We start from the raw sequence: 23,348 nt of genomic DNA, 5'->3' as shown, positions 1-23,348 counted from the left end.
GGAGTGAACAGCAACAGAACCGCTATGCACTTAAACATGAGCACAGGAGAGCAGAGTTTGTGCAAAAGTCTTATAAGTTCTTTTTGAGGAATATGCCAGGAAGATTGAACCACTAAATGCTTGTGGAGCGATGATGGGTGTGTTGGGTTGACCCTGACTGGATGCCAGGTGCCCACCAACTCGCTCGTATCACTCTCCTCCTTAGCAAAATGAGGAAAGCAAATAGAACAAAAGGCTTTGTAGGTGGAGACAGGGACAGGGAGAGATCACTCACCAGTGTGAGTTACTGTCACGGGCAAAACAGATTCGACGAAAATGGATTTAATTTACTGCCAATCAAATCAGACTAGGGTAATGAGAAATAAAACCAAATCTTAAAAACACCCTTCGCCTCCCCCCTCCCTTATTCCTGAGTTCAACCTCATTCTTGAATTTTTTCTACTTCTTCCCCTGTGCAAGGGAACAGGGAATGGAGGTTGCAGTCAGTTGATCACACGTTTCTTCTGCTCCTTGCTCCTCATGGGGAGGAATCCTTACGCTCCTCCCCTGCTCTGGTGTGGGATCCCTCCCCCAGGAGACAGTCCTCCACGAACTGCTCCAGTGTGAGTCCTTCCCATGGGCTGCGGTTCTTCACAAACTGCTCCAGCGTGGTTCCCTCCCAGGGGCGCAGTCCTTCAGGCACAGACTGCCCCAGCGTGGGTCCCCCACGGGGTCACAAGTCCTGCCAGCAAACCTGCTCCAGCGTGGGCTCCTCTCTCCACGGGGCCACAGGTGCTGCCAGGAGCCTGCTCCAGCGTGGGCTTCCCACGGGGTCACAGCCTCCTTCAGGCATCCGCCTGCTCTGGCGTGGGGTCCTCCCTGGGCTGCAGGTGGAGATCTGCCCCGCCATGGGCCTCCACGGGCTGCAGGGCACAGCTGCCTCACCGCGGGCTGCACCGCGGGCTGCAGGGGAACAACCTGCCTCAACTCCTGCCCAACTTTCTTCACTGACCTTGATGTCTGCACAGTTGTTTCTCTCATATACTCTCACTCTTCTCTCCAGCTGCAGTTGCTGTTGCACTGCAACTTTTTCCCTTTCTCAAATATGTTATCCCAGAGGCACTACCACCGTTGGTTGGGTGGGCCTTGGCCAGCCATGGGTCTGTCTTGGAGCCGGCTGGCATTGGCTCTGTTGGACACAGGGGAAGCTTCTAGCAGCTTCTCACAGAAGCCACCCCTGTAGCCCCTCCTGCTATAAAAACCTTGCCATGCAAACCCAGTACAATGGAAGATACCTTCTGGTCAGAAGGCTCCCATTCATAATTTGCTGCTGGTTGTCGGCGACTATATTCTTCTCTACTCTCCTTTAGAAGGAACATGTTCTGGAGGCAACAAACATCATCTGCTTTAAGACTGACCACTAGAGAAAGGAAAGATTAAACTTCAAAACAAAAAACACTGTAGGTAAGACAGCACACAAATACACAAAAAGAAATACAAGCTACTGCTCCAAGCCTGTTAATAGGGTAAAAATCATTACTCAAAATAGTAACAAAACCATGACTGTACTAGTTGTCATCTTAAATATGGCAATAGGAATTTGGAGAACGATGTGGAATCTGGGCTGAATTTGATGAAATTACATCTGTGCTTTGTAGTTGGGCAAGATATCTAACCAGTGCTTTGAAGGAAGATTGTACTGAGTAAATTACACTGAGTAAATTGTTTTTTATTGTCAATGAAATAATACATAAGCAACTATGCTTACAATGTTAGTTGCTAAATACTTACACTTCATTCTGGCCTGCACTTTACTGTCATTTCTGAGAGTTATACGTGCATCAGGGCACATCTTTTGTGTTCACACCAGTGAATGCCACAGCAGCTGATAGATTTAGGAGAGAGCTTCAGACCTTGACAGAAAACAATTTAGGTGTTATGGATTGCTGAAAACAAGGTTATGGCAGTAGTGGTGGTATGAAAGCAAATGGATTGGATTTCATGTTCACATGAAAGCACACATTCTAGAGCTGTTTGTCACATGCTTGCTGTGATCTGACCTCTAGTTATTGATTCCTGACTCCAGTGTCTGTTTGCAGCTGCTTTATTACGTGTGAACTTCCTCATCCCATTACTGGCAAACCTTGAAGAAGTGTGTTGCCATGAATCCAAACTGCCTTCTAGGGCATGGGGGCAATGACAAGATAAACTTTGTGAATGTAGTTTGCAAGCATCTGTGAAACAAACATACACCCCCACAACAACAAAACCACAACAAAAAACACCTCCCAAGGAACAAACAGAAACCTTTCAACATGTTGAAAAAACTGAAAACAAGAGAGTTTTCATGGAAACAAATTAAATGCAAGGTACATCTATATCGCAGAGGAACTTTGGAATGCAAGCTGGAGATTTCTGTGGTCTTTCTGGACTAGACCTGGAAGCATCACAGAGTTAAAGCAAAGTTAGTTGGTTTTGGTGCACAACAATATGGTGTAATTTTTATTTAGCAGAAATGGGTGGGGTATTTCAGAGGTCTTTAGGCCCTGGCTGATGCATGCATGAAATGAGCAGCATCCCTCAGAAAGATGATAGGAGAGGAGACAGTGTCTGCGCTCCCCAGCTACTGCAGTTCACGCCCTGCAATGATGCCGAAGCCTACTGGTAATACAGAGTAGTGGAGCCTGGATATACAGACTCTTCTCATTTCTGATGAAAGTGCAGGTCAAAAGCTGTGTGTGGCAACACTTTAAGGTCTGTCACAACCTAGCTCTGTTATATCTGGTGGTTTACTAAATTCTTGTCTTGTGGTCCAGTAGAAGAATGCAATGAAAATAATAGATTAAACTTGTTAAAAGCACCACTAAAATTCAGGAACTATAAATGATAAGTTATTTCCTGAAACAGAAAGATCTTCTACTAAGAATAGTAGTATATGAATATACATGACTTAAAATGTATTTCTTCAATTTGTTGCTTATGGTATTAGAATTTTTAAATTTTGTTTCTTTGGACTTTGTTGCTTTTTACTTCAAGTTTCAGTTCTGCAGGCACTGTATATGTACCAAGCTTTCTTCAGGTGGGTAATCCTGCTTGTTTTAATGAGATTGTTTGAATGCATAACTTTAAATACAAGTTCACAGGTACAATTTATCATAATATGTAGCTTTATGTCGATTTTAACATAATGTTCATTGTCTATGTGATGGAAATTGATATAAAGCCAAGTGATCTCTGTAGCCACTTAAACAAAGAGTTCATTTGGAGAGAGTGAAAACAGCAGAAGTGAGATTTAATGTTAGAATTTCTGTTCTGGTATTTTTCTAAAGACTAATTTAGCTTCTTATCAGATGGACCTGTAAATGTAAGATCTTTCTATGTATCATTCAATTTTTTTGTAACCCCAGGTGTATGCAATTAAAATAGCAGCTTTAAAAGATTGTTAGAGGACTACAAGCAACATTACCTGATTAATTTTTTTAATTGATTGCATATCTTTTTCCACAGCCTTTTCTTTTTTTGTTTTATGTTACCTGTTTCATATGTTTAGTTGTTTGAACAGAAACATTTGTTCAAGTATCACAATTAAACTGAATTGCGTTGTAGACACTGACGTGGGGCAACTATCTACAAAAAGGAATAGTAAGGCTTTAGGAAGGTTGAGTATAACCACTCCCTTCCTAGTCCAGCCCCAGACTAGTGCAAGAAAAAGCAACCTCTGGGTAGGATGCTCTAATCCAAAATGGATAGGAACATTCAGAAAGAAATATAGCATGTTCAAGCTCACAGCTCATCTGGCTTCTTCACATTACTGACCTGCAAGGAACCACAGCATATAAATGATCTTTTGTGGCATTTTTCTTAGTGAGATTATTTTTAATGTATTAGTATAAATCTATCTGTATGTTGCTGGAGAGTTTATACAGAATGTTTTCATTAAATTTTGAGTATTTGTACGTTATTGATAAGAGGATGTAATATTTACTAACATGCATAAAAAAAATTTGATTTTGTGATAGTGATGGCAAATTTACTGTTACTGATTTTTCTGATCAACTGTAGCGTCAAATACTTTGAAAGGGTTTGATTTTCCTATTCCTTTATTTTGAAAATATCTGAGGTTTTAATGTGGATAGCATGTTACTGTGTGGAAAAGTATGCTTTGGAAAAACAAGGGAAAAAGAAGGTACTTGGTAACATAGGGAAAGTCTGGTTTAATAGCTGAGCTTTATATTGAAGTGCAAGAGTAAGGTTGTCCTTAGGCCATTTTAACTTTGTAGTTTTGTCAGGCAACATTAAGAACTGATCGGACTTCAAATATAGTCATTGAACAATGAAAGGTAGTGAAACTTTTGTTGTTGTTGCTATAGTTATAGATTCTCTCTGAAAAAAGCGTGCCATGGCAACTGAGACAAACCAAATTAAAAACAGAAAGCAGTGTGTTAACAGTTACTGCAGTTGACATAGTGAGACTAGAATTGAGTGTCTAATAAAAAAAAATAACATCATTACATGCTAAGAACAGTTTAAAAGAATATAGGTGTATAAAACGGAAAGAAATTTTTACATATCAAATTGTAAACTATGATCCCAAATGTTAGCACACAACTTTTCTCTAGTTCTGTGTGTTTTGCCACAGGAACCAGGTTCAGTAAGTAATCTCAGAAGGGCTAGATTCTAACACAATCCAATGTTTACCCCTGTTTGTCTTTGCAAAGACAAACAGAGGCAGGAAAAGAGAATAATTATAATTGTAATTCCTTTTACACTTTATACAGTAGCTTAATGACGAATACTGTAGCTTAAGAGACAGTCCAGACTCCCTGGAAGATAGGAAATGTAAGTTTAAATATTCAAAGGCAGAGCGAGAAACTGAGCATGGGTCTCTCTTTTCTTAAAGAAAACCCCAGCCTGTTAATATGAATTTTTCACCTACAATACACTCTTGTTCCTCTTTATTAAAAAAAATAAAAAAAAAAAAATCAAAGCGATCATTGTATGCTTTATATTTAAATTCAGCATTTTATAGAAACGTAAAATCATAGAAGGGTTTGGGTTGGAAGGGACCTCAAAGATCATCTAGTTCCAAACCCCTGCCATGGGCAGGGACACCTTCCACTAGACCAGATTGCCCAAAGCCCCGTCCAGCCTGGCCTTGAACACTGCCAGGGAGGGGGCAGCCACAGCTTCTCTGGGCAACCTGTTCCAGTGTCTCACCACCCTCACAGTGAAGAATTTCTTCTTATTTCTAATCTAAATCTACTCTCTTTCAGTTTAAAACCATCACCCCTCATCCTATCACTACACTCTCTAATGAAGAGTCCCTCTCCATCTTTCCTGTAGCCCACTTTAGGTACTGGAAGGCTGCTATAAGATCTCCCCAGAGACTTCTCCAGGCTGAACAACCCCAACTCTTCTTCATCGTCTTTTGTTTCTTTGATTAGTTGTGCTTCATTAGAAAAAAATTGGTCCTGAAAGAACATGCAAGTGTATCTTTAGGGCAGGGGGGGATGCCATCAGGCTCTGGAATCTGAGTAGATGGAGGTATCTTTCCTGTAGTCACAAGTAAGATGCCAAGATTAAGGTACATGACAATGCTTAGCATTTCCTTTTTGTTTAAGCTTAGAAGTTTTCATGATGAATGAATGGGCTTTAGGGTTGGAATCCAGCTTCAAAGACATCTAAACTTAAGATCTTTGTGTGAACTGCATCTCTGGGCTCCTGTTACAGTCAGTGAAACCTAGAAAGTGATTCAGCTGATGAAATGTCTGCATCTTCTTTAAGGCATGTTGTATAGGTCTTTAGATTCCATAGACTGTATTGATTAAAGAGCTGCTCAAGCATACCCTGAAGTAATTTTGAGCTGAATCCATCCTATTTCTTTTTTGTTTTCTGCTTCGGTACTTTAGATTTCAATAGAGCTTGAGCCTTTGAGTTCGGAAAGAGTTGATGATGAATTCATAAAGGATATAGATACTCAGTATTAGGTATCTGAGTTCTTGACATTAGCCCCTCAGAGTGGAATGAATAAGGAAAAGCACTCTGAATTTGCTCTTAAAATATTTGCAAAGTATTTAGAATAAATGAATCAAAAATAAGTGATGTACGTATGTACAAATTTGCTAGTTGCTTCAGTATATATTGAAATCTTTTGTTAAGTTGTTGTAGTTCTAGTAGGAAATGTACATACTTAAGGAATATTCTTCTAATTTAGCATTTAAATTGGTGCCCTCATTGTGCGACCTACCAGTGCATTTCTAGGATAGCACCTTTTAAAATAAGTAAGATGGAAATTAAAGCCATAAAACCATTAAACCATTATTGTGGTTTTGATGTGTCTTAGTATTCCTTTAGTGCTTTGAATAAAAGGAAAATTAGGCACATTTATAACTAGTTTATTGTCATTTAAATAATTTTTTAATCTTAAAAGCATAGATGAATGCTCATAGTTTTCCCAACGTGTACTAAGAATTAGATAATAATGTTTTTCAGGTGAGATGTGAGAAACTGTGATGTTGAAATGAATTAATGACTTGCCCAGAGAAGAAATCTGATGTTAGATAGTGACAGAAAAATTAGTGTGATGCTTGGGGTTCTTTTTGACCTTCAGACTTCTTAAGTGAAAATCTATCTAGATTGGTAGCAGCTGTGATGCATCAATTGCACTTAACTTAGTGTTATCAGCGCCCACTATGGGCAACAGAAATTTTTTTTTACACTGCAGTAAGCTAGAGATAAATGTTCTTTTGTGATTACTTGCCATTTGTTTGGGACCGTATAGAGGTGTAGTTTTGTCACTGGAAATTGCTATTAAAATAACTCTTTCTAATTGTATTAGCATCCACAATAACATCAGTTCTGTTGTATTAAGGTAGATGTAATAATACAGGTTTATTTATGATTTTGTTATTGTTGTTAATAAGCAGTAATAATAAATATTACTTTGTAGACTGTTCCTATATTGATATAATTGTCTAACGTGTGTCTTTACACTTTAAAAGCTTTTTTTGGGCATGAATATTCTACTTCCTATATGGAAGCAAGAAAACTGTCAGTATTTAAATCAGGTATTTAAATCTGAGTGATGACATGCTTCTGCACTTGATGCATTAAGACTACAGTTGCAAGTCATTAATTTTCTACTTAATTGGTGCATACTAATTTCACTTGACTGTGTATGCATATGTATATATCCTTATTTTCTAGTTAAGCTAGCTGCTACGAATTTTTGCTATGATTTAAATTAACAATAAACAGCTGGAGTCAGCCCCTGATGATTCCTACAGTTTTCCCTGGTGTGTTCTTGTATCTTCTTCCATTTCTCTTCCCTTCTTTCTGCTTTGTAGTTTCTTTCTTAGAACAGTAACAGCCCCCGAGTGGTATAGAGCAAGTGTGTGAATAGCACTGCTTTAACATGATACAGCCATACAGCTTGTCCCAGTAAAATTCTTTGGTTTATGCTCTATTTTCCTCTTCCTTTTTTATTTGTTAAGGTCTCAAGCTCTGTGTATTCTTGTTTTTTGTCCTTTAAGAAAGTAAAAAACTTATCTTGAATAAAAAATTAATTTGTAGAACTAATCACACTTTTAGAATTGTAAGGCAAAATTTTTAGCATATACAGTTGTAGGGTAGTGTTACTGTATTTGGAAAATGAAGGAGGTCCATGGTCACATGTTATCTTGAGGCTTTTTTGTCTTTCAGTTCAGTCCTTTTTTCCTGGCCACTGATGAGGTTTTACTGACTGTTTACACCTGTACAACATCTTAGTCTGTTTCTAAAGTTATTATCTCAAACATAGTCTATCTAGATCTATTGAGAGTCCAGACGGTAGTTAATTAGTGTTAAGAAATGCTTTTATAAAATCTGTTCCTTGAATCTGGCATGCTCAACAAATGTTTGAGAAAATCAAAATCAGAAGGACTTATCAATTTAGTACTGAGCTTTGATGGTTTGTTTTTATATCATTTAATTTTGTTATAACTATATGAACAAACTGAAAGTCTAAGACTGTTGAGTACTGCAGCGAGTACTGGCAGCCAGTAGGAGTGGATCTGTAGAGCAGCAGTTCATGCTAAACCTAATGCTAACATGTGTAAATGTTTTAAGGATTTTACTTTGGATTAACTCTGTGGTTGTGTGGACTGAGCATCAAGAGCGTCCAGTTTAGTTTTATGCAGGAGAAATCCAGTTCGCCAGCTTAGACTGTTTTGGCTTGTGAATCAAAATGTGGGAGACGATCAGAAGATGTTCCTCAAAAGCCAACACCCGATTCAAACTAACCTGATCATGTAGATCGTAAAATAGAGTATGTAAGATGGTTATTACAGAATCATAGTTTGAATGGGGGGGAAATCCTGTAAAACATGGAATAACTCAGCTGTACTTAATGTAATTTTTTACTTTGGAGTTAACTGATTTTTATAGCCATTACAATCACATTATAGAAACAATTTCAGAGTTAAAAGGTATTAGATTCACCTGAATGCAGTTGATTTAATGTGAGATGCATTTATGAGAAAATAACGTAAGTTTAAAGTTCAGGTAAGCATAGCACATTTAGAGCTCCAAAGGAGGACTGGAAATGTGTGTTCAACATTTCAGCAGAGTGCAACAATCCTGTGTTCTGATGCTCTTTATTAAGTGCTTTATAAATCTGTTGTAATGGGTGGTCATTTATGAGATTTATGAAGGTTTTTCTGAGATCTTTTAGGTTTTCTATTCCTAAGAAATTATCACTAGCTTCTGTTCTGTAAAGCTGGAATATGAAGGTGCTTAGATTCCCAGCATTTAGACTACTGAAGAGTGTGGTGATGATTATTTGCTTTGGGAATATCTTCTCTTACCAGCACAGAAGTTAATGAAATGAACCTCTATTCCTGCAGTTAGATCACACTTACAAAGCCAATAGTATGTACCTCAACAGATTACACAGTTACCGGTTTTGTAGTGGCAGACTTCTTGAGAAATAAAAGACACCTAATGATAGTACATACTTTTCCCTGACACGTACTCATGTAATTTACCCAATACAGCAGTTTGTTGCAGCAGTGATGACCTTAGTGTAGCCAGAGGGCCCATTTACACTGGAGCTCTAAGAGTACCAATCCTTTAATCAAAAATATATTGATTTTTTTTTTTTTTAATCAGATCCTGGAAAGATCTCACTTATCAGCTTTTAATAGAATCAGTTTAACAAGTTGACAGGGACAAAGTAACAGCGTAGCTGTTTTCTAGACAATGTGCATTATTCACTGAGAATTTGTTAACTTTATTTCTTGCCACAAGCATATTCTACTCTTACAAAAAAAAAAAAGCCTCAAAGAAAATATTTACGAGATGACTGTTTTAAAAAAATGTAATATCCCAATGTCCTTTGAAATACCTACCTTTCCAGTGTAGATGCTGTAAGACTGTGTTTCTATTTGTAGCACATGGATATCCACAGATCTTGCCTGGGTTTTTTTAAGTGAATTTTGAAAACATCAACAACACTAGGCAGTGTATTATGAAAAAGGGAATGGAGGGTATTAAGCCTGCTGCCTACATTTGTTCAGTTCAGACTGCAGACCCTGTTCTTGGCATTGATGAGTATGCATAAGAATGCTGCATCATCTCATTCCCAGAGTCCCAGTTGCTTTGCTGACCTTTACATTTATGTAGAGTTTGTGTCTCTGTTTTGACAACATACTGCTGTAAAAGCTATTTTTCCTAAATCTGCAATGAGACACACAGTCCTTGCATAGCAGTGTCTTTTCTAAATCATTTTCTTAATGTTATAATTTTTTCCAAATAGCAGTACAATTAGTAGGACAATTTCAAGGCAGCACTTCAGAAAGATGGAGTGCTAAGATTTTCTTTCATTGATAGACACTTTCTGTCTGTGTCAATATGATATGAATGTCTTATCAGGAATGATTGATGCCTCTGGCCCCATCTGTGTGAGAAGCAGAGATAAGTTGGCATGCTAATCCTCCTTTTCCTGTCACCTTGAACAACCTTGTTTGTAACTATATCATATTGCCCTCACATGAGCACAGATTCTTCAGCAGCACAAAGAGGAATAGGATATTTATCCAAGGCAAATAAAAGCAAACTGCATTTTCTGTTTTGTGAGCTTTTGATTATATGCTTAATGATTGTGTAAACTCCAGACCATATCAAAAAATGCCTTTCCTTTTTCAGTTCTGCTGTTACTTTAAATCACTTAAGTCGCTTGCTAAAAACTGAAATCCACATTTTGTTGGTCAAAATATTTGCTACTTTCTAATTTATTTGTAGCTTTTTTTTTTTTTTCAGAAAAAAGCCATGTCAGTTTTTCTCCCTTTAAGAAACAAGTACTCCCCTCCCCCCTTATTCTATGAAAATCTTAAAGGATTTTGTATAGTAAGAAAATTTTTAAACGCATTTTTTTTGCAATCTCTGTTAGCATCTTCAAACCTGAAATCTGCTCTGTTCTAGCACAGCTCAAAGAACCAGACTTTTAATCATCCTAACTAAAATCTACACAACTGACTACTGTAACAGCTAGAACAACAGCAAGGAAGGACTTGAATGCCTCTTAAATCAAGCTGATAATACATTTCCATTACCCAGAAGGCTCACTACTGAGAACCCAAGATGTCTGTCTTTGAAAAGTTGAAAAGGCCCTGTGGCCTCTCCTGAGCAAGAGCTCAAAGATTCAGTATTACTTTAAGCATGTAAGTAGGTTACATGTGAGTTTCAATATCTAGTTTACTTAGGATTAATGCTCCAGACATCAGCACTCTGAATGCAGGAGACTTGAATAGTTAAATTCTTTGTTGCTTATAAACAATGTTGAACACTAGACCACAAAGGAGATAGAGAATATATTTGTGAAGCTGCAGGGTACATACTCAGTGCAAGGCTATGGAAATTACTTTAAAAGTACAGGAGAAGAATCCTTTATGGGTGGCCCTGTGGCTAATGAAGAATATGTTGCATGTTGTAAGGAACAGTTCATTAATTATGGTCATTTGGAACTTCAGGACAAGTAAAGACAAGTGGTAAAGTGTTGCAGCATGACAGTTGTTAACTCGCAGAGGTGGAAGATGAAGAATAATGTTAAGGACAGTATTTTTGTAAAGACTCAAATAGCCCAGCTGTCTATCTGTGCAGCCTTTATGTGGTACTTACACATATTCACAAAATCACGGAATGGTTGAAGTTGGAAGGGAACTCCAGAAGTCACCTGACCTAACCCCCCTAGAGCTGGTTGCCCAGGACCATGCTCAGATAGCTTTTAAATGTCTCCAAGGATGGAGACTCCACAACCTCCCCGGGCAACCTGTGCCAGTGCTTAGACACCCTCACAGTAAAGAAATTGTTTCCTGATGCTCAGAGGGAACCTCCTGTGCTTCAGTTTGTGTCCCTTGCCTCTTGTGCTGTCACTGGGCACCAGTGAGGAGCCTGTTTCTGTCCTCTTTGCACCCTTCCTTCAGGTATTTATATATATATTAATAAGATCTCCTCTGAACCTTCTCTTCTCCAGGCTAAACAGTCCCAGCTCTCTCAGCCTTTTCCTCAAGTCCCTTCATTATCTTCATGGCCCTTCTTAAATTCTCTCCAGTATGTTCACATCTCTCTTGTACTGGGGAGCCCAGAAAGGACGCAGTACTCCAAGTTTGGCATATCCAGTGCCAAGTAGAGGAGAGAAGGACTACCTCCCTCAAACTGCTGGCAATTATTTGTCTAATGCAGCCCAGGATACCGTTGGCCTTTGCCACAAGTGCACATTGCTGGCTCATGTTCATCTTGGTGTCCACCAGGACCTACACATCCTTTTCTGCTGAGCTGCTTTCCGACTGGGTGGCCCCCAGCATGTACTGGTGTATGGGATTGTTCCTCCCCAGGTGTAGGACTTTGCATTTCCCCTGGTTGAACCTCAGGAGATTCCTGTCCGCCTATTTGTCCAGCCAGTTGAGGTCTCTGGATGGCAGCACAACCCTCTGGTGTATCAGGCACTTCTCCCAGTTCTGTGTCAGCAGCAAACTTGCTGAGAGTACACTGTGCCCCAGACCATTAATGAAGACATTAAACAGGACTGGACTGGTATCGACCCCTGAGGTACACTGCTAGTTACTGGCCTCCACCTAGACTTTGTGACACTGGTCACCACCCTCTGGGCCTGGCCATTCAGCCACTTTTCAAGCCGTTTTGCTATCTACTCATCTATCCATTACATCAACAGCTTCTGTTGGAGGGCGTTATGGGACAGTGTCAAAGGACTTGCCGACATCCAGGTAGACCTTAGCCACTGCCCTCCCCCCATCGACCAGGCCAGTCATTTCATTGTAGAAGTATCAAGTTCGTGAAGAAATTTCAGTTCAGATCTGCCTGCTAATTAATTTCAACTTCTTCATGGTTCTTTTCATAGCATGCTTATCATGCAAGTGATTGATACTAGAAATACTATTCTGGACTTTTCTTGTTGTATACAATGTCTGTTGTCTCCATGATTTTGCTAGACGCTTGATTCTTTATTGTATTCTAACATCAGAGAAGAGGACAAATTATGTTTGGGAAATGATTCAGAGGGCAGTTTAAAACCAGATTTGGAAATAATTTTAGATGGTACAGTGTATTTCAAATACAAAAGCTGGAGAGAGAAGGAGAAAAAAATATATATGTGCATACATGCATGCATATTAGTTGATATTCAGATTTTCTGCTTCTGTATGTACAGTATATAATTGCTCGATTTAAGTTTTGTGTTTCTGAATATCGTGGAAATTCAGAGGCTTCATTAATAAAAAAATCCTTCATAAAGAGAGAGGGATTTGTTGCTACCATTAACTAGGAGACAATCTCATTCTGGGAGAAAAGCGTGTGTGTGTTTTTTCCAGTTATTTAAGGATATGTTTTAACTGTATCTCAGACCAAGTTACCTGATCCCAATAGCACAGAATTTCTGGGAAGAGTGAACAGAGAGTCAGAGTTCAGTCTGGACTTTATTGTAGTTTTTCAGCAAAATAGAGTTTTTCTGAAGAAAAAAAGTGTGTACATGAAAGTGTGCTCAGTACAATGCCGTATCATATGCTGTACACAATCTAGGTGTTCTTTATAATTTTTAATCTGTCATTAGGTGATAGGCTATTCTGCCTTCTCCCATTAAAATACTATATTTTAATATGTGTAACCTTCATTAATACTATTCCTTGGAAATCACTACCTAGATACCTCCACATCATCCATGGATGCTTTTTGTCTTGTAGTACTTGGATTGTTACTTTCTCCATGCAAATGTGCCTGCTATGCAGGACAGGGATTTGAGCTAAAGTAGCTAGCAGGGTTTCTGGTAGAGGGAGCAACCTGTGTGAACCAGAAGCAATGACGTAGCTCAGGGCTACTCTTCCTTTATAGTATTTCCACAAAAGCATAATCTGCACTGTTACTGGATCACAGCATAGGGTAGCTCAGTCTTCTTTTCAATTTCCTGTGCAGTGTGCACAAAAATATCTCAGCTTGTACAGTATTAAAACTGTACTACAGCAAATTACACAAAATGGATGCATATATATCTATACCTCATATATGAAGGATGGATGAATCATCTTAATTTTTCTGGCTAGCAGACTCTTAAAAGAGTTCTCCATTCTAGTTTAGTCACTTATTACTCTTGTTTTGTCCCTCCTCAGAAACAAGATAAAAAAAAAACCAGCCAGGTTTTACTTAACTTCCTGCTCGTTCAGGAGGTTGTCCTGATTTTAGCAGGAGGCTTGAAACACCTCAAAGGAAACACAAATGTTACTTTGGCAAGAGAGCAGCCACTGCTCTGTTACCAATCATTTATGGATTTGGAATAAAAATACCTCTTTAGATGGGTAACTTGGTATGTACATTTGTGAATGTGGTTGCTAATTTTTTTTAAATATTTATGTCATCCTTTATATTGAGATGTATATACGTATACTCAACGTACAAGCAGGCTTAATTATTTCATTACTGGTTTTGTTTAAGACACTTGGTAATTTGCCGTTGTGGACAAGAATGCCCTTGTGTGACTGTAATTGGAAGTAAATACAGGGTTATAAAAAGCAGCTTAAAAGAGAAGCCCGAAGTTCCAGAAACTTCAAAAGCTTCCTTTCAGAAAATGTGTCTCATTTTCTCCAGTTATTCATGATGAGCAGGAAGATTTCTACATTCAGAAATATAGTTAGAACATACATAGTCAGGCTTTTCTTGGCAGGAGTAGTGAAGTAGTAAAAGTCATAGGGCTTCTCCTCTGCTTGGATCCTAGACGAGGAGAAATTCTGGAATAGGAATCACCATAGGAGATTAGCAAAAGCGTTGTTACTTGGTCCTAATCAGACTGGAAATAGAGGATGTGCCTCAAGTGAATAATACTTTTTGCATGAGAATACTGACTTAAACTGCCTGCTGTGGAGTTCCTCTGCATCAGAGGTAAGAACACTAAAACACTGGCCCAGTCAGTGTGCCCTATTACAATGAAAATTACATTTTAATTTGTTGTTTTACAAAGCAAAACAGCTCCAAAAATAGAGTAAAAAAAATAAAAGACACACTGTAACTGATAGCCCGACCCATAATGTACTCAACATACAATAACTAACCTGAGCTTCTTAGGCACCCCATGAGTATTCAGGCTACTTACCTTATAGTATGACGAGGATTTAATTTTTTTTTTTCTTCTGAGTCTGGTTTTCACCTGAAAACTGTTCTGGCTTTAGAAACTCTTCACAGGAACGTATCATGACGAATAAGAATCAAAATCAGTGGGATGGTATCGTACAAAGATTTCTGTAGCTCTGCTCCCTTTCTCCCTTTGAGCTATTAATATTTACTTTTTTTTTTTTTTTTTAAGCTTTCAGATTTCAATAGCAAACATTTAATTTATCCCTCACAAGTAAGTAATTTTTTTGATAACTCAGTTTTACATACTCATCAGCAGGAATAGTATAAGCAGATACGATTTATGTAGCGGGAGGAATGTGTATGAAAGGATTGTTTGGCATAGCTGCATCCTCCTGCCAAATGTTTTGGCCTTGTAGTAGTTTCTGTAATAAAAGTCTTTTCTACAGATTTATATTGCCCTTCATTGCAAGGGGATCAAAAAGGTTTGTCCTGGATTTAAGAGGTTCTAGATGTTTTGTTAATACTTCTTTTTACAAATCATTCATTTAATCTGACTTTGTTCAATGCAGTGTAATTTGCTGTCATTATTGAGACATTTTTAATAAATTGCTCTTTAGATACTGACCATTCTTGAATTGAAAGAGAATAACATTTTACTTCAGGGTAGTGTTCCAAGTGTTTTTTGAGGGGTTGGCTTTTCAGCAAGCCTATTTGCATTGGCCTGACTGCCCAGACTGCCCTATTTAGCAGTTGTACAGGAACTGCTCCATGTGACTGCAGAAAAATAATTACATTCGTGGATAAGTAAAATGAGGTAAATATGGTAGGAATGAGTTTCTGAAAAAAGGCATGAATGTAGTCTAGCAAGAAAATACTTTTGAAAGAGTGTGGTTTTGTATTTTATGGAAAGACAGAGCCTATTTTTAATTATATCGTTCATATGCCCTCAAATCAACAAGTACAGATGTGTTATTCCTAGGTGTAAAAATGTGTTAGAAATTAATTGTATTTCATGTTGTAGCTTAGTTCCTCTGATGAATACCCATGTTCAGTGAAACAAATGTACCTACCTATCTACTGTTTAAAGATTCTTCCTCAAATACATTCTACTTCCTGTGGTTGGGGTAAGGGTGCTATAGCTTATATAGATCTTTGATCTGATCTTGTGTAGATAGATCCTTTTTTTAAAGCAGACATGCATTAACATGCATCACATGCATTAACAAATACACTTTTACTCTTTGAATTGTAAAAATTGAAAAGCAATAGAAATAATTGTTTTTAATTGTAATGATGAAAACACTGCAAGAGGTGACTTGTCTTGTCTTTGGTGGAGCTTAAACAATTAGTTACAATCAGAAATGACTGCAGTGTTAGGATAGGGGTATGTGAACCAGCCATGATATATATGGGACAGTTTTAGGTAATGATGAGATGGTATTCTGATGGGTTTACAGATTATCTTCCTGAGGACACATTGTAGTCACACTGGCTACTGGCAAAAGGCATGTTAGGGTCAGCACAAAAATATACACTTGCTGTTTGTAAACCCCCAAATGGTGATGAAATACATAGGAGCCTAGGTGTGGTTGGAAGGAGGGGAATTTTCTTAAATGCTATTGTTTCCCTTCACTTTGACAATTCCTCCTGCTCTCTTCAAGTTTAATTTCTATCTTTAGGGAAGGATGTAGCAAATCTGCTTGTATCCATCCTGTTTCATCCTCAAACAGTGGCTAGGATAATCAAAACTGTAATTCAGCTTAAAGGTCTGTGCACTGATAATGCTGTGCTGCAAAATGTTTATCCATGGTAGCAGACTAAACTCACTATTAGTGAGAGCTCCAGCTTCTGGTGTATGTTGTTTTTTTAGTTGTAAATACCTGCTTATAGATTCTGGTATGCTGTCTGTCATTTAAAACTGTATTGTCTTCCTCTGGCTCCTGGTACCTCAACAAAAAAATAATTTAAAATTACCGTTCCCTAACTTTTTTCAAGGAATGTGTGATGCCACAATTCAGTTAAAATGCAGGTGCAAATATCTAAAATAATGTGGGCTGTGCTCATAAAAGTGAGTTTTTTAAGGCTGTCTCCAGTTAATAAAGAGATAGAAGAAGATAAGAGCAGGAGCTTTATTTAGCTACATATGTGTTTCTCTTTCCCTCCTATCTCCCTTTCTGCTTTCCCTTTTCCTTTTCTGCTTGTTAACTGCACAGCTAACCCAGGGAAATTGGGCTGCACAGGATAAAGTTAGCATTTGAAAATGGTTTTCTTCTTCTTCCCCCATGTTGTCAGCACAGCTAGGAGACCTGAAGATAAGCTTCGATATAACATAATAATATTGTTTTGTTTTGTTTATTTTTGTTAGTGTTAATGCTTTGATCTTGATTTGAAGTTGGCTGAAATCTTTTTTTCTGTAGTACTCATTCTTCCTTTTCTCTCCCTGTTTTCTCATTGCTACTTTACAGTTAGAAATTTGAGTATGGTTTCTGTAAGTGTGTAATAGAGTTAAAACACAAGGGCTACTTACTGTGGAACAGCTTGTACTGCTCTATCATGTTAGCACATTTATCATTCAGTTATTCTCTGATTAAGAATATACTTTTAAGGGTTTATTATCTTTATTTTACTTATTATATGTTGTACCACATTCTCTGCATTTCACCACTAAGTATGAGGGTCACATTTTGTGTCTGATATTGTTTTTATAAAGTCAGTGAGCCTTTAGCTGTAAGTGAAGTCAATTTAGATTCAAGTTCTTAGTGAACATGCATTAACAGAGTTCTGAAGTGTGATAAACTTGAGCTGGTGAATTATGTGGCAGTATTCTCTTATCGTCTCTCATTGTTTGCTTTAGAAATCACTGTAACCTATATTTAAGTAGAGAGCATTTATAAAGATGTCTGAAAGTGAAGCTATACCAAGAACTATGACTATTTGATTACATAGCCTTACCACAAGAATATGCCATGTGGTATAAATCTGGCTGGTTCTTTTTTAATAGCGTGTTTATAAATCATAGAACAAGCAATCTGTCTAGACTGGTAATGTGACTGGTAACATTTGCCTGCTAATACTAAGAAAATAGGGGTCACTTATGAAAATAGACCAGTTTATGGCCATGTTTCTTTTAAATGTTTGCATTAAGCCTGCAGATTTGAAACACATTGCAACTTCAGTAATACACGGGAAGTTACAGTACAAAAATCCCTTGCTGACCTTCTTAAATTAATCTCTCCAGCATTAATTTATTTCCTTATTTTCAGTGGGAAGAAAGACAGCAGAGTTTAAATGTGTACAGCATGTTTAACTGGCAAGATTGATGCTCATAAAAAATTCATATCAGTCTAAACTAGCAGCAAACCATCTTAATACAAATGAAAGGTGTTTCTGCTTTGGGGTACTGCTGTGTGTATTTGCTGTCTATATGTATGCTGAGAATACTGCTGTACAATAAGATACTAGATCTAGATTTAACCCTCTGGAGTTTTTGCTGCTGTTTCAAGCCAAGCTTTCAGATTTTGGGAATGCTGTCATTATTTTGTTTTAGGAAGGCTGTTTACTTTCCTCAGCTGTTTTCTAACCTGTTTGTCTCTATAAAAATCCTTTGAAATGGTATATAAATGCACATGCTTTCTGTACTTATATATAACATTGACTTTTTTTCTGATAATCTTACAAGTCTAACTGCTTGCATTTGCTCCCTGGTAATGTTCAAAGATAAGCATTTTAATCTGAGCTGTAACTGGTACAGTTATATGTTTCAAGAAAAAAAAAATGTATCAAAGCAATGACCAAGGATTAAGGGGGGGTGGTGGTTGTTGTTGTTGTTATTATTATTATTATTAGTTGTTGTTGTTTTCAGTTTGCTTTCTTTCATCACCACTGGGTCCTATGCTTCAGTCAAACAGAATTTCAAATTCAAATGAGAATATTAGATCTGCATAACCATTACATGTCTGTTGCAATCAGTGCATTTCTTTGTGGTATGACAGAAGTCCTTGGCTTTTAATTGTGTTGTGAATCATAATCTCATGGTCTGTGAGTATAAGCAGAGCTTGAAAATTTCATATCCTAGTGGAGAGTGAATGGGAAACTTTCAAAATATGTGTCTTTGTTTCTGCAGAGCATAAGCTTCAATAAATACAGAATACACTCCCAGTTAAATTTGGTGTTTGCCAGTTCATAATTAAGCCATGAAGACACAGCAAGACAGTTTCTTGTTGAAAAGTATTCTTTGAACCAGCGTGTCTACTGGTTGCTTTAAAGACAAAAAAAGCAGTGAAATGTGGTGTGTACATATGTATTACTTTTAAATAGTTCTACAGGCTGAAGATAAGGTGGTGAAATTCAGAATCACATTGTACTGGACAAATTTGTATTGACGCATACCAATACACTGCAGGCTTCAGTGCACAGAAGCTGTATTGTTACTGCTGGAACACAGACTTTTTTCTTTTTATTCAGTTTTGCATGGTGCCCAACATATTGTGGTCCTAAAGCTTTAACTGCTTTGGTAATATAAATCTTGCTCAATGTACAATAACTTTGTGTGAGACCTATGAACAAAGTTCTCCACCTTTCTTTTTAACTGTATTTTCCAATATTGCAAATAAGCTATATCTAAATAAAAAGGCAGAATTGTTTTGAAAACCATTTTTAAATCAACAGCAAAATACCAACTTATTTCTCTGTAAAAATACACTCATATAAACAGTCTTTAAAACTCAATTTTAAAGTTTCCATGGAGACCTAAGCTGCAGAAGTTGGCTGTATCATAAAACATGAATGTTTCTGAGAAAACAGCATTTTCATGCCCTTTGAGGTATTTGAGTTCAACTCTACTATTCTTAGGTTCTGCGTTTTATGCTGTCTGATAAAAAAGCTGCATAGCTGAGGATTGCATAAATGTTTTCAAATAATCACAGTACAAAAGTCTAAGTGTTGCTAAGGTTCAGCCTGAATAGCTGGCACGTAAAAAAATAAAGCATTTCCCAGTCATAATTTTAGGAACTGTGCTCTTGAGTGCAACAGCATCCTGGGCTGTGTCAAGAACATAGCCAGTTGCTTAAGGGAAGAGATTGTCCCATGCTCAGCATTAGTAGGACCATGCCAGTTTTGGGTCCTCCAGTACAAGACTGATTTTAATGAACTGAAGTGAGTTCAGCAGAAGGCCTCACGTTGTTTGTGGGCAGGAGCTCCTCGGTCAGACTGAGACAGTCAGGCTTGTTCAGGGTGGAGAGGAAGCGGTTTGGAGGGCGCTAAGTCACCTGCCCGTACCTACAAGAAGATCAATAACATCAGTGGTGCATGGTGGGATAATGAGAGACAAGGGATATAAATTGAACAAGAGAAGGTCCATTTGGATATAAAGAAAAATTTGAGGACAGTCAGACACTGGAATGGGTTTTCCAGAGTGGCTGTGTGGTCTCTGTAACTGAAGGTTTTCAAGATCCAACTGGCTAAAGCTCTGAGCAAGCTAATCTGACCATATAGCTGACCCTGCTTTGAGCAGGAGATTGGACTTAGAGACCTTTTGAGGTCCCTCTCAATGTGAATGACTCTGATTCTGTGAATAATCAATGTGGATTTTCTACGAGGCAAATGCTGGTGCAATAAAGATTTAATTAGTCTCTATTGAGTTGGATCTTATCCAACATATTCCTAGTGATTTTCCAGCTGCATTTTGAAAAGCTGTGGATGGTATAGAGCAGTGGTAAACCATGTTTAGCCTCCAGGATAAGCAGAAGAGGTGCATACAGCTGAGAAAAAAAAAACCTGGTTGCACTTTGGAAATGTTTCTGATTTGAGCATTACAGAGCATCCAGACTCATATGTCTGGCCAGCTGGGGCTGTGGGTGAGAAATTGAATACGTAACACTTCTGACTTCTTCGCCTTTTCCCATCTTCAACATCTCTTACTGCAGAAATATGATTGTTACATTTCCTATAAGGCTGTATCTTGGAGAAAATTATCCAGAGCATGGAAAGTTTGGTTTTTCATAAACTTCCCATGCATGAATTACCAAGCTTGCTCAGAGATTGTCCATAATGGACCTACTATCAAATAGAAGTGCTTCAAATGTAATTTCTCTTTCAATGGGGTCTTCTATTCTGAAACATGAATTCTTTGCATCTCCCTGCTAGTGGCATTAGTACCTGTATCAGCTGCAGCATTTAACACCCCACAGTAGATTGCAAAACAGAATTCCAGAAATGAAATTTGCCCTGCTGGTACTTTTATGACTCGTACAAGATTGCTAAAATCAGTGTATTCTAGCGAGAGATTTTGATAGAGTTAAGTAGGAAAAATCACTAGGTTCATCTTCTCATCTATGAAAAAGAATATTTATTGAATGCATGTGTGGCAATGTTAACGTTTAGCAGGAATCAGTAGCAACATACTACACATCTAATTCCAGTTCTAGGAAAAATTGTTTTTATTGCTTGTGTTTCTCTGTGTACTAAGATATACAATACAAATGACAATCAGTCTTCTATTTTGTATTGAGTTTTTGGTATTTTTGTTAGATGATTAAGTAAATCACCACCTTCTAGTAGTCTCTCCCTTTTTTATTGATATGGCTGTGACTTTTCGAAAGAAAATGATTTTGTTCTTTTATATTTTGAGAAAGGTTGCATCTGGAAATAAGATCAAAATGAGATCTGCTTTGCTGTAGTGAGTTCAACATATCTGTCATATTTGTTTTCTTACAGTGAAAGATTTTTTTTAAGGCTGAATAGAAATGGTTTGCCAAAATGTCCAGAAAAGCCTGAAAGACACTGTTCTCTGTTTGTGGTGAGTTCGTCCTATTCTCAATCTTTGTTGTGCGGGGCATCGAAAATAAGAGTTGGATTAAATTGTTATTCTGTGGTTGACTTAGAACGGCTCCCTAAGCTTTTACATTATTGTGAACATCAACTCTAAAGGCTGGTTGAAGTGTACTGTTGAACTCCCTCCCAGCTTGAATGTTTCCTGACAATATGTGGACACTCATCTAAACTTCCACGTGGGCATATGTAGCAGCCTTTCTCCCTGCAACAAGGACCAGTTAGTTTTCCTCCTTGTGCTTTTTACACCCAAAAGATTGTTTGTGCACTGATCTGCACTTTCAGATATTAGGAACTGCAAAAATAAATCACCACTGTTCCGGGCACACAATGAGTCTCCTATGTCCTCCCTCTGATTTTCCTGCATTACAGCATATTCTAGCTCATGATATTTTAGGACAGTTTTGCGTGCATGACCATCAATTTAAAGTGTTAAAGGGATAATTTGTTAGTGCTGTATAAATGAACTCACTGTTCATTTATCACTTTCACTGGCAGTGAAAGCAGTGTGTAAAGATCTCTTGAAATGTCACATTTTAATCAGGAGCCAGAAATAATGAGGTTCTGATCTTGCGCAGGATTTGGGTAGCAGTGAACTCAGGAAGGACATCTATATCACTGTGCACATTATCCGAATAGGTAGGTATGATTGTCTGTGAGTAGAAACCTTAACATTTGTTAGACATGTGACAGTGAATAAAAGAAAACTGCTTGGGGTCAGTTTTGGGATATGTTAGATTAGCTAGGCCTTTCAATAGATTTTGGGAAGAGACAATGCCTTGTTTTTGATGGAAAAACTTTGGATTTCTCACCATTTTCTCATGTTATTTTTCAAGTGTACTACTAACTGAGTTTAGATAAGAATATTTTGTATCTATCACAAACCAAAATGAAAGTGTCAAATATGAACTAGATTAAGATGATGGAGTTGTCATTGGGGAGTCCATTCTTGTTACAAAGAGAGTAATTTCAAGCATCCTTTGTTCATAGAAAAACTTGCCCGGTAATTTAATGTACCTAATTAGTATATAATATCTGATGTATATCTGAAATTGTTGAGATGAATTTTGTCTTCTCCCTGACCCCTTTAAAAAGGAGGAGAGGGAAAGAATTAGAGAAAGTCTCATAATAATTTTAATCCCTGGTGCTATAGACAGATATCAAGTCCTCTAGAACAAAGCAGAAGAGGAAAGTGTATGTTTGTGTTTGGTATTTATTTTAATAAGTTGTCCTCTGGGTTGTGCTTATGTGAAACAATGATCTTTGGGTCTGCTTCTGACTTCTTAGATACATTGTTTTCTTTGTAAACTGTCTGTAGTAGCACCAGTGCAGCACTAAATATAACTTTCTTCCTATTTTTGAAAGATATTTTGATTTGAAATGTAGTCCCTCTAACTTGTGCTGAGTTCAGAAACAACTTGTTACAAAGCAAACGTTATTTTACAGATTTGAGGAATAATTTTTCCTTGCATTTTCATGCTATTTTAGTGTTTCATCAGAGTATCAAAATTGTTTTTATTGGCAAGGACTGAGAAAAGAGGTATGGTAAACTCTGATATATTTGTGAAGAATAAATGCTTTAAAGAAGACTAAACGCTAGAATTTTTTCCTATTGTACAGTTTTCAAATATATTTTCAGTCAAGTTCATAAATGAACCACTGAAATATTAAAAAGTTAAAATCAGATGTATATGCTACATGGTGTGAAAATTAACGATTATTCTTCTAGCTGCTGTGATTCATGGGAATATTGGAGGAGGCATTGCCCTGCAGCAACTGCAACCATAGGCTTTTCTTGTCAGAAAGTAAGACTTGGTGGGAAGGGTACATAGCCGCTGGTGCACAATTGAATAAAATGATTAGAAAGCGGGCAGATTCAAATTCCAGGAACACAGCTAGAAGATTGATCAATTGTATTTATATCAAAT

The 23,348-nt window shown here is 37.6% G+C and overlaps 1 protein-coding gene across 3 annotated transcripts in view; it reads left to right on the top strand.

Moving 5' to 3' along the window:
* Positions 1-23,348, top strand: part of DOCK4 (dedicator of cytokinesis 4) — a 245,515-nt gene that overhangs the window by 93,849 nt on the left and 128,318 nt on the right. For all 3 annotated transcript variants that reach the window (XM_026867923.1, XM_026867922.1, XM_026867921.1), the window contains exons 9-10: positions 21,307-21,388; positions 21,999-22,059. In XM_026867923.1, coding sequence (XP_026723724.1) covers positions 21,307-21,388; positions 21,999-22,059 — 143 coding nt within the window. The remainder of the gene's footprint in view (positions 1-21,306; positions 21,389-21,998; positions 22,060-23,348) is intronic.

This window comes from Athene cunicularia (assembly GCF_003259725.1).
Source record: "Athene cunicularia isolate RWA chromosome 1 unlocalized genomic scaffold, athCun1 chr1_part2, whole genome shotgun sequence".
In the NCBI taxonomy this organism is placed as follows: domain Eukaryota; kingdom Metazoa; phylum Chordata; class Aves; order Strigiformes; family Strigidae; genus Athene; species Athene cunicularia.
The sequence above is the reverse complement of the archived record's forward strand: the minus strand, read 5'-3'. Positions and strand labels throughout refer to the sequence as shown.